At 37.7% G+C, this 12353-nt stretch overlaps 1 protein-coding gene across 1 annotated transcript; it reads left to right on the forward strand.

Annotated features, from left to right (window-relative positions):
• The first annotated feature begins 7636 nt into the window (after positions 1-7636).
• On the forward strand, positions 7637-11029 carry LOC148013025 (cation transporter HKT1;3-like). The gene is made up of 3 exons (XM_087668336.1): positions 7637-9269; positions 9777-10013; positions 10322-11029. Exons 1-3 carry the CDS (start codon positions 7873-7875, stop codon positions 10530-10532), a joined length of 1845 nt encoding a protein of 614 aa, XP_087524462.1. The 5' UTR covers positions 7637-7872; the 3' UTR covers positions 10533-11029.
• The last annotated feature ends 1324 nt before the right edge of the window (positions 11030-12353 follow it).

The following is a 12353-nucleotide window of genomic DNA, read 5'->3' on the forward strand; positions in this document are numbered from 1 at the left end:
ATCAGCAGTAGCAAAGATTAAAGATTTGCCTATGGAAGAAGGGTAGTCGACTAGAAATCTAGCATGCTCATTGCATTACTCAAGTTCTAGTTCGTTTCCTTGAAGAAGATTATGAAGAAGATTGATTCGGCCAATATTTGATCACAATGAAGATGAAGGAGACTTGGACTGATGAGGAGTTCAAGCATATTCAAAGGAAAGCTTATGGCTTTTTTCTTAAAGATGGGCATGTATGGAAGCACGCAAAGAAGAAAAAAATAGCGTTTGTCCAAGTTTTAGGTAACAAAAGATTGCAACATTAGGTAATGAAGGAATTTCATGAAAGTTTGTGGGCGGGCCATAGAGGCATATGGGGAACATTTACTAAAGTCAAAGAAAAATATTGGTGGCAAAACACATATCGAGACATAGAGCATTTTGTTGAAACCTATTATGTGTGTCAGATGTCCTCTATGTTTAAGCATCGAGATGGGTTACAACCGACTTATTCCTTGTCTATACATTATAGATGGGTCATTGATCTTGTAACCATGCCTACAGGGATATGGAATATGCAGTATTTAGTGCTTGCAAGAGAAGATCTAACCAATCAAGTTGAAGGTAAAGCTTTAACAACCAAGACCACTCAAGTTGTTTGTCGTTTTTTACTTGAAGACGTACTTTACACATATGACAATGTCAACAAAGTAATTGTAGATAGAGGAGAGTTGGATGCCGATGAGGCACACAACTTCTTTGCTCAATTGGAAATTAAGTTGGCTTTGACTTCAGCCTACAATCTTGAAGGCAATGGAAAAAGTGAGAGAGGGCATCAGTCCATTCTCAAAGCTGTAGCAAAGTCTTGTAGAGGAAAGATCAAAGAATGGCCTAAAATGTTGCCTTTCCCATTATGGGTTGACTGGACTACACACAGTAACATAACTGGCTAGATGCTGGCTAAACTTATGCATGGGCAACAACCAATTATGCCAATTGAAGAATCTATTCTCGCATGGAGTCTTTTACATTGGGAGGAAGACATCAGTAGAGAAGAATTGCTGACTTTGTGCATATGGCAGCTAGAAAGAAGACCTGAAGATGTTCAAACAGCAATTGAGAAGCTAAAAACAACAAGACTAAAGAACAAAAGAAGATTTGATAGGCAACATCGACTTCGGCCAAGAGCTATCCAAGAAAATGACTGGTGCTTGTCTATGACAATGGACTAGACAAACAATATAGTGCTTCTAGGAAGATAGCAAAGCGTTTGTTTGGCTCGTATGTGGTAAAGGTAGTACATGACAATGCTACCCCCTCATTGGATGAATTAGATGGAACAAATATGAAAGTACCAATAGCTGGAAAACACATCAAGATCTTTAAACGAAGAGAAGCATCTACCTATGAACTATAAGACTTAGAAATAGGTCAAGGAGCCCAAACAAAGAATTGAGGGAAGTTGCACATATCTTTCTCTTCTTGAAGATTCATGATCAATCATTGATCTTACTTGACATTGATATGCTTGATGCAAGTCGACATTGCAAAAGCATTGTGGAAGGGGTATCAAGAGACCACCCATCTTGATTGCTCTATGTACATGCTTGGGCTGAAATAGGTAGCCAATAACTGGGCAGACAAGGGCAACAGGATCTCCTTCTTCTTTCCTACTTCTACATGCTTATTGCAAGCTACCTATTTCTTGTGACATGATCTTGAATATAGGGGCTGCATTTGTACTTCAGCAAAGTGTCTTCTTGGAAGGTTGATGCCATGTATATGGGCTGAAATAGGCAGTCCACATAGTAATTTTGTGAACAAGAGGACCATTTTCTTCTCTATTTCTTCATACGGTGTGATAGACACTTGCACTTGGCTGATCTATACAACACCGCGAGGTAGGGGAAGTTTATGCTATCATCAGAGGTGAATCTTGGATGATATTTGGGGCTGATTTGGGTTTATATTTTCAGCCATAATCAGAAAATTAGCTACACTAGTGATGTTTTGATTCATTTCTTGCTCTACAGATCACATCTTGCCAAAATATGCAAGTTTTATGTGCTCGTAAGGCAAGGAAATGTTTGTAGATCATTCATAGAAGCTTTGAGTTGAATTAAGAGGGAATTTTTCTCTTTATTTCTTAACTGAAGTAACTTATCCTTATGAAGAACTCTATTTGAAGCTCTCTTGAAGCAAGTCTCTTTTTCTCTACAGGCTTGTATTTGACTCATAATCTTTTGTCCCTATCAATCTACATTAAATGTAAACATGCAAAGTTGATTCATGCTTTGGCATCATGAATGATTGATGGGATGCAGAATTGTTTATGATACATGATAGCATATTGTACTTGAATACTTATCTTGTGATTGCTTTTTAAACAAGCTTGATTTGAGTTAAATCTTATGAGGTAATACTCTTATGTTCTTTGCTAAGAACATGCAGTTGGAAGCTCTATTAACATCTTCAAGAACTTGGCTTGAAACTTTCAACCCTTCTATTATCTCTTCCATCTGCGGAGTCTAAGCTCTTGAACCCTCACACATTCTTCTCTCTCAAACTCCTGTGGTTGACTATGAAGTACCTCTTGAACCTTATAACATTCACTGTAATCTACTTATCTGTTGAAGACACATCTCCAACTATCTTGTCTAGTTTTCTTGCCAGACTCCTATGGTGACCTTCAACCCTACGTGCTACGAGAACTTGTGTTCAATGGGGTGAGAGAGATAATAGAAAATAAATGTAGTCCCCCACTCATCCTTTAAGAAAAATCCAAATTTATTTCTTAAATACCAAACTCCTTATGCCACATAGGCTTGGGAGCCATATAGTTGGTTTGAGATCCCTAAGGCAAAGCTCTCAATAATAATAATAATAATATATAGACGGATTGTTGAAAGTGAGTTGGAAGGAGTAGTTTGCCACTATTTATAAATTACAAACACATAGGACTCATTTTTTTAAGTCCTATAATTTATTACACTAGGCATGGTCACAAAAGGGCCCATTAATAAGACACGGCAACATCTTGGATAGAAATATATGCATCACATGTCAAATGAAGCATCACATTTGAAAGAAAGTAACTCAAAGTAATGGTAATTGAAGAGAGCAACCTTAAGAAATGTATAAGAAGATATGACACTATATGCAATGAAGTTGATAGTAACCAACTATTTTTTAAGTATTGTCAAATATTATCTATACCCTTCCATACTTATTCTCAATTGATTTTAATATTCAAAAAATTTAAATTACTGAAAATTGAACTTGAGAGAATTTTAAGAAATAGTATAGTAACCATAATAATAGAGAACTCACATGAACATGTCATCATGACGGGTGTTTTGATTCACACATTTATGAAGGATGCACACATCCACATATGCAAATGTGGTGTCTTAAACTAAGATTTGAAACAATTCATAGGTTTAAGAAGCCCTTGGTCATGTTATTCATAATAGAACCTACAAGTATAAGGGGTTTTTTAATTTATGCCCTAAACCACATGATTTCTAAATACTATAGCCCCAATTCCTATAATAGTTTTACATTTGACCTTTTAAAACTCAACATCTTTATGTACTTAGGTGAATTTGCTAAGTTGCACATCCCACTATCAAAACCTAATATTGGCCCAAACATATTTTTCACTTAATCAAAGCATGACATGATGGTCTAAATACTAAACAAAGTAATAAAAGGTATGTAGATGATATCCTTGGATGTGTATGCCATAGTGATTATGCTTAAAATATCAAGATTATCAACAAAATGGTAAGTGTTACATTAATTAGGAATATTGCATTGTGACTATGCTTTAGAAAACTAATATAATAACAAGGATGGTTAATGCTCTGAGTACTTAAAATCATAAATTAGGAGTAGGATGCACACTTAATTAACTACTTGACTATTAGTCATTTCACTATATAGCAACATATCTTCAATAGTTTACGAGCAAATAAAGTTGACAATGCACTAGCCTTGTGGGATTTGGTCAATATAAACACTTGCTATCACCTACATTCAAGGGCTAATTCAAAAACCCATTATCTATATATTTATCATGAATAAAATACATCCTTTACCTTATTCAACTTGTAGCATCCCCATTAGATGATACCCTTTTTGTATGTTAAACATGTCTAAAAAATAAATTTGAAAAATACTTTTCTTTGAACCCATGTGATAGACTTAATAGTTATAAGGACATAAGTGATATCTTAAGCCACTAGATACCCATTAGCAAATATGGCGATTATGAAAACCAAGTTGTGCTTGTCTCATGTGTGTGAATTAATAAAGAATTTGCTAGTGCAGTTTCTTAAATAGTCTCATAGGTGACAAAACATGATGCACAAAAGAGTCAAGATTTCAATGCCTCTTACCTCTTCATTGAATATCCACAAAGGCATCCATGCTATTGGAGGGTATGTTTACAATAGATATGGATTATATATGAAGAAATGGTGTGAAAAATAGCATAATGTGAATGGTCTTCTATTAAAAGCACAAAGGAAGTGTCATATACTTGGTGGAGATAATATTTAAAGGGTTTATGGATTATATTGCAAAAGTAAAAACTACTCAACTAATTCACAAAAATCAAGGTTAAATGTAAAATGTATTGCAAAATCTTCAAGAACACTTTCAAAAATTTTAAAATTTCTTTTATATTTTTTTAAAATTATTTAAAAAATGAGAAAACTTGTAAATTGATTCAAAAATGCTTTCAAAATTTTATATTAATGGTTTTGTATCTACTACAAAAAATGTTGTTAAGGAATGCTATACTTAACCTCGAAACATATAGATATTGTTTTGTGATTTATTATAGTGGTGGATGGAGAATGGATAGATCATATATCTTTGCATGAATTTATGAGTTAAATGACATTTTACAAAGCCTAATGTGTGGGATGATGATTTTGATGATGCCATCGAATATACTAACAGTGAAATTTCTTTTGGAATATGCAACTTCTAGCAAACTCCTTGTACTTTTTGTGCCACAAGAAGGGATTTTTAATATATAATGTGATTCTTTCCTTTTGCAAGATGAGGCTCTAATCAAAAGGTAGAAAAGTGGTTAGTGTTTTGGTCCCTTTTAACCACACATGGCTTTTACCATTATGATAAAAGTCAATGAAATTGAGTGGTCACATCCATAAGATATCATTGGAATGAAATATAAATATTTCTATTTAGATTCCTTAAAGTTAAGCCATATGTTATTACATGGTTATGCCTATCTAGAGTGAAAAAGGTGAAACACTTTAATATGATGAGCAATAAAGGGGAAAGTCTTATGCATCAATGCAAAAGGATTTACACCCTAGGAAAGGTATCTCATTTGAAAGATTGTGAGCCTCTTGTTGAATAACAATTATAGAAAATAGTTTGAGATGAAGGATCTTGGAGCAATCATTTGGACTTCATCATATCCCACATACAACTTTTGGAAAATTGTTTTGCCATTTGGACTTGGTTATTGAGGAAAAACAAAGAAATCTAAGAACTATGGATGACCCATGAAGCATCCATCCTTTGTCTAAAAAGCAATATGAGAGCAAAAATAACAAAAAGGCCTATTTATGACACCACATAAAGATGCATCCTCAAGCCTTGATGGCTTTAGGCCATTCTAAGTCTTCTAGCACCCCTTGAAATTATCAAAATGTCCTTCTTTATTCTCAACCTCACTCTCTTTGAGATGTCATGTCATTTCTTCTCCCAAAAAGTTTATTGTTCTTAAAGCTCCATATTTTGTCTCCTATCATATCTCTAAAGAATTAGTGTTTCCCTCCATGTCATGAACCTTGATTCCTAAATACCTTTTCCTTATGAGTGATGCCCACATCTAAACCCACCTTATGCACTCACTTTTGTAATATTAGATATGCTTTTAGCTTCCTTATAACTCTAAAAAGGGGGGCGGGGGGACCGGGGGGCGGCGGCGTGGGGGGGTTGGTGGGCAAGGGGGGGGAGGCATATATTACTCTTCCCTCCTACACATAGGGGAAACAGGTGCCATAATCAAGGCTTTCCCAATTGTATCCTTGGTGCAGAACTTGTTCATACACAAAATGAAGTTTTACTATAGGTGTTAGTATCACTTCTAGACTCTTGCAACCCTCACCCTCCATGTTTTCAACTTAACTTGTCACGTGCCATCTACTACAATAGGCTATTTCCTTCTTGACATGAGTTTACACCTTTGTGAAGAATTTTGTTCTCTTTTTGTAGTTCCATTTTCATCCCATTCAAGGATTTCATGTACTTCATTATATTTTTCTTATGGATCAATCCTTTTTCTCTCTAGTACCTAATTAGGCCATGTCTATTCCTAGGGATCTAACTTTTATAGATAGGTTATCTCATCATTGGACAATAGCTCTTACTTTTGCTCATTTCCAAGGTCTATCCACAACTAAACTCCTTTGACAAACATCATGTAGACCAAACCTAAGTTTCCTTCAAGTTAGAATGAGGGGTCATATGCCTATCTAAATGTCCAAAAGGTTTGTAAGAGGCAAGGTTCTCCTCTTCTATTGTCACTTCCTACCTACTCAGCTATGTCAAAGACACTTTTCCATGAGTTTTCATATGCTTGGCCTACTTGTAATTTGGGCATTCTAATCCTCTAATTTTTGGTGATTACATTAGGTTGTTCCAAAATATTTTAGAGTCCCTTTTTCCTAATTGGACTTATGCAAGCCATTCCTTGATTAGGATGGTCCATGTTTGCATGTTTTTCATCTACTTAAGATATGTAAATAAGAGTGCCTATGATTTCTATTGCAGTTTAAAGGCAAATCCAATCCTCATTTCTCCTTTTGAGGAATGACCAAACTATAGAAGATGCTTCTCCATTTCCTACATCGGCCTCTCAATGGTGTGCTTTACTTTTTCTAGATCCATTCTTTAAATATTTCCTCATGTTTATGCTTAATCTATGTCCAAAAGCTCATTCTAAGGTGAGTGTTCTTTTATTGAATTGATGGTCAAATGTAGCTATTATCAAACAAATAGAATTTGATACAAATTCTTAAAATCTTGAAAATCAAGAGACATATTTTAAATTGAGTAAGACTACAAGGGATTGTGTTTCCAAAGTTCAAATATCTTTATGTATAGTTGATCATCACGGCAAGGCATAAAAGAGACAAAAAAAGGCTAAAGGAGACACACTACCATGTTCCCTAAACGGTATTCTTGAACTTTGGAATGCGAAGCCTTTTGGCATTTTATTTGATTGCGAAATCCAATGGCATGAAATCTCTCCGCACATGCTCATAATGTTTTCTATGGTGTGCCCGCACCAGCCCCCCCCCAATACACACATCCACACAAAGCACCGGCCACCCCGCGTCCCCCTCTCATTCTCATTTGCATGGCCACGTCATTACATATGCTTGCTTCTCTAGAACTCACAATAGTCATATATTAGTGAGCCAACCAAAGTGACTTTGTCACATGAAGACATCTAATGCGTAATGCAAGTAGTAAATATAGGAGCATTGTTAAACAAGAGACGATTACAATTGGCCATTTTGTGGATGGCACTTTGTGGTCCCCCATAGTTTAGGTACCTTTAGCATTATTGGCAATCATACAAATTATAAAGCGTATAGGTAACCACTGTGGGTGCGTTTGCATCTTACAGCTTAGTGCGCTGTGCAAGCTCTGTACGTTTTGGTGAATACTTTAGACATGCGTACCGATTTTATTTTATTTTTATTTATTTTCTCTCTCTCTCTCTCTCTCTCTCTCTCTCTCTCTCTCTCTCTCTCTCTCAATGCTCATAATAATAGGTCCAAAACGGGTCGATGAGGGAGGAAACGTAAGGGAAAAGGAAGAACGTCAAGCAATAGAGGCCAGAGGATGTTAAGGTGTAGAGCCTTGAGTTCAGGTGCATGCAGCCTTCATCATCAACTTGTCTTCAAATGGATCAAGAGAAGGCCCTTCTATCGACTGCATGTGGCTTACTTCCTCGTCTTGGCTATGCTAGGATCTTTCGCAATCTGGGTGTCTCCAAAGCCTCCACCACCAACATCCTCATCATCTTCATCTTCTTCTCAAGGTATCTCATACATAGATGCTCTATACAATGCTGTGTCCGCCGTCACAATGACGGGCCTCTCGAGTGTGGAGATGCACCGCTTCTCTCTCTTCGACCAAGTCGTCCTGATGCTCCTGACGGTAGTGGGAGGCCAGGTCTTCACCTCTATGATCCCCCTCTTCATCAGGCGGAAGATCATCATGCGGGCCTTCCGCGATCCTGATCATATCGACGGCCATGAATGTAATATTAATCATGCCGGATCCGGGCTGGTTCGGGTCATGAGCTCCTCCTCGGCCATGGTGGAGCTCCTGCCCGTCAAAGTACCCGAGCTGATTCTCACCAGCAGCAAGCAGCTGAGCTCTCACGAGGAGGGGATCAGGAGAGCGATGTCCATGCCTCCCTTACTGACGACGGCCAATTATATGTGCAAGCGATCGCGCAGCGGTTGCAGAGACAACCACGCCATAGCCATACCGGCGGCCGTCACGGCGCCGAGGTCGTCGTTGCAGGACGAGCTGCCACAGCAGCAGGCGGATGGCAAGGAACTATCGGCGTCTCGTAAGCAAGAAGCAATGAGGGCGGAGGCGGAGGCGCTGTCAGCTCTGTTGTGGGTGGTGGGAGGTTACTTGGTGGGGGTGCAGCTGGCGGGTTACGTAATCTGCCAGCTCTTCTTCCTGGCCAGCCCGGGTGCGTCGCGCGTGCTGGCGCAAAGCCACGTCAGCAGCTCCTTCTTCTCGGCCTTCGCCGCGGTGTCGGCCTTCGGCAACTCGGGCTACTTACCCCTGGACCAGAACCTGGTCCCGCTCCAACGGGGGGCTTCCCCTGTTCTCCTGTGCCTCGGAGCCCTCATCCTCCTCGGCAACACGCTCTATGCGCCGACCCTCCGCCTCCTCATCTCCTCCCTCCACAAGATCTCCAAAGGCCCCCACAAGCAGGCCTACGCCTACCTCCTCAACAACCCCCGGCGATGCTACACGCACCTCTTCCCCCGCTTCCAGACCCTCTGGCTCGCGCTCACCGTGCTCCTCCTCAATTGCTCCCAAATGGCTTGCATCTACTCCCTCGACTGGAACTCCCCGGCCTTCCAAGGTCTTGGAACCGGCGATAAGCTCGTGGATGGCATGTTGCAATCGCTCTCATCTCGAACCGGGGGCATGGCCGTCGTGAATCTGGCTGCCCTATCTGCCCCGACACTGCTCTTGTTTGTAGGCATGATGTAAGCAAAAAGAAAAGCCTCACTGATCCTAAGCTTATAAGTAAAATAAGAACCTTTGCAAGACATCTCACAAGACAAAGCCATCATAGAAACATTCGGATTCAAAAATTACCATCATAAAAAAATATTCTAATTCGGGTTCGAAAATTACCGTACCAACGTGATAGCTTACAGTTTTATCCTAACTAGAACACTCACAACCAGCAAAAAAGGAAACATGATTTTCGTTTAGAAACTCGGGCATTTTTTGGAACATAGTTCAATGCTATAGGATTGTAAAAGCTCCACGCGCTTTTTAATTCGCACCTTAATATTGAAAGCAAACCATGAAACAAACTTGGATTTCTTAAACATAAGGGTATAAGGTAGGCAAGAGAAAACTTTCACAAGAATACTAACCAACTAATGAAAGACTTCTAATCAACTTGTGATGCATCAAATGTGCACAAAAGTCGAGATATAAGTCTTTTTACAAACTTACCTCATCTCTCGGTTGATATTGTGCAGGTATATTGCTATATACCCAATTTATCTCACACGCCAACATAGCAAGGAAAAGATGAAGAAGTCGGCTAATTCAAAGGACTCCCTTGAGAATGACATCTTCATGCAATGTAGCAAGCTTTTAGCTCGTGACTCCATGCTATTTTTGATACTATTCTTCATATGCTTATGCGAGAACCATGCAATCCAACGTGATCCACTAAACTTCTCAATTTTCAACATTGTGTTCGAGGTGATCAGGTATGCCTTCTAAGGGTTAGGAAAACTCATGAGTTATGGATGAAGAAAGTAATGGGGGGTTTAGGTCTCACAGAACTAGGTATATGTGTATTTGTTATCATTTCAAAGAAACGTAAATATCCATAATAATACTTTTAGGACAATCTTTAGAGAGGAAACATAAGATATCAAGCATAGCAAGACCCTCAATTCCAAACTCGTGCTACATATATTCCACCCATTGACATTTTTCTTGTGATCCCACACATTTTTTATTATTTTTCCAATCATTAGTAACGTTGAAATGGTTTTTGTTTCTTTTGCACTAGCGGATATGGCAACGTCGGTGTCTCAACTGGCTACACTTGCAGCTTGAGGCCAAGGGCAAGTGAGCCACTTGCATGTAATGATATCACTTATAGCTTTTCAGGTAAATGGACCACATTAGGAAAGTTTATGATGGTGCTGGTTATGATGTTGGGTAGACATCGTGCACTTCCTGATGACACTGATTGGGCTATTGTTGCACCCAGTTTCTAACACTTCCAAATTGTTGTATAAACAAGATGCATCCTTGATCACTTTTGTCGACATTCCCAACTCAGCCTCAAGTTGTAAAACATAAGCATGATCAAGTTACCTCTTATGAAAGATCAACAAATAGTCATCTCTTTGGCCACTTCTACAAAACTAAAGGAAGGAATAAAAAAGGATAGTTAGAACAAGCAAAAGAAAGGGACTAGAAGAAGGAATACTAGAATTTTCTTAGATATTGAGAATTAATGGATTTGAACTATCAAATCCTAGGGTAAAGTAGACATTACCATCACAAGTTCATTTTGGAGTTGTATGATATCTGAGACAAACAAATGGAGTTTTCAAACATGACAATATGTAAAAATATACATGTATGGATGTGATCTTTATTCAAGTTGAGCACAACTAGCTGGTGCACAGTTTTGTACTATGGATGAGTGTTTTGCCAAATCAAAACAAATATTTGACCTCATTCCAAGTTTCTACAAGTATGTCAAGATCTTCTCTTTTTCCTATCACTTTTATAGATGTTGCCTATTAAGTGAGTTGACCAATGACATGTCTAACAATTATGACTTATATATACAAAAGCTACTCATTTATAGGCATTTGACATAAAGGTCATTGGATTTTGAGAGAAAGATCAGAAGTAGAGAGAACCTCTTGTAAAAACTAATGTTCTACATTTGGGTATTTAAATTATCTCCAATATACATGCATAGAGTTAATTATATGGGTTTGACGCACAAGGTTTGGATACTGTCTCAATAATAACTACCTTAGGCTCAATCTACTAACTCAAAGTTATGCGTTGAACTTAACCATGAAATCTATTATGCACCCTATTCTCAACATAAGTCTTTAATAGAAATTTGCTATTCATCCTTGATTCCCAATAGAAAACTATCTAGATAATGTGCATTACAATGTTCAAAACAAATATCTTATGTGACTTTTCTTTACCATTTCAAGAACATTCAATGCAAAAATTACCATTTACATAGGAGATTTTTTGTGTACATATTTCCTCTTTTTTCTTTAGTTACTAATCCCTCAATAGATGAAATTCCTTAAATGCCTAGTACATATGTTTTTGCTTTATATGCATCCAAGGGTTACTATAAAAATTTGTCTAGATAATGTGGATCCAATGCCATACATGCAAAAAAATCTATTATGTCAAATTTCACAATAAGTTCAATAACATTTGACGCAAATGTTACAATTTCTATAGAAGAGGCTTTATATTGTGTGAGTATTTTAGTATAGTAGATGAGGCCTTTGTTGAAGATTTCTTTGATGTAAATACAAGCAAAAAATTGATACAAATTTTAGCCCTGCCATTCCCCTCACTCTCAACAATGGAGACAAGATGACAGGATGGAAGAAGTGATTGGGGAGCTTCAATAATGTTACTTACAAAGCTTTTGTACTATGGATACACCATAAGGGTAGAAACAATTGAGTTTTCTCACCCTTACATAAACTAAAATTAGGGCTAGGATTAAGTCACTTTTCTAGGGTGGCACCCAGTCTGTATTTTAGGATTTGTATCCCACTTTGCATTTTAGGGTTTTGACAATTGAAAAGTAGGGTTTGCATTATATATTCCCTTTCGGGCATTCTTTCCACTTTGTGGAAACTAGTTTGCTCCTTCCTTGATGTATGGTTGTACCTTAGCCTATACTATTGCAATTACATATTCCAACATCGATGCAAACCTTTTGGATAAGTTGCATGTTTCTCCTATCTAGATTCTCTCAAAAAACTTAAGAAAATGATTATTTTTAAAATTAAATAAAAATAATGTATATTAAAAATAGT

This window comes from Lygodium microphyllum, chromosome 26, assembly GCF_053477565.2.
Source record: "Lygodium microphyllum isolate KBCC chromosome 26, Lygodium_microphyllum_v1.1.10, whole genome shotgun sequence".
Lineage (NCBI taxonomy): Eukaryota > Viridiplantae > Streptophyta > Polypodiopsida > Schizaeales > Lygodiaceae > Lygodium > Lygodium microphyllum.

Excerpts from the sequence above, each read along its gene's own strand:
- LOC148013025 (XM_087668336.1), top strand. The coding sequence starts at position 7,873 with ATGTTAAGGTGTAGAGCCTTGAGTTCAGGTGCATGCAGCCTTCATCAT. Across the intron at positions 9,270-9,776 it reads CTCTTGTTTGTAGGCATGAT|GTATATTGCTATATACCCAA; the intron begins GTAAGCAAAAAG and ends GATATTGTGCAG. Across the intron at positions 10,014-10,321 it reads ATTGTGTTCGAGGTGATCAG|CGGATATGGCAACGTCGGTG; the intron begins GTATGCCTTCTA and ends CTTTTGCACTAG.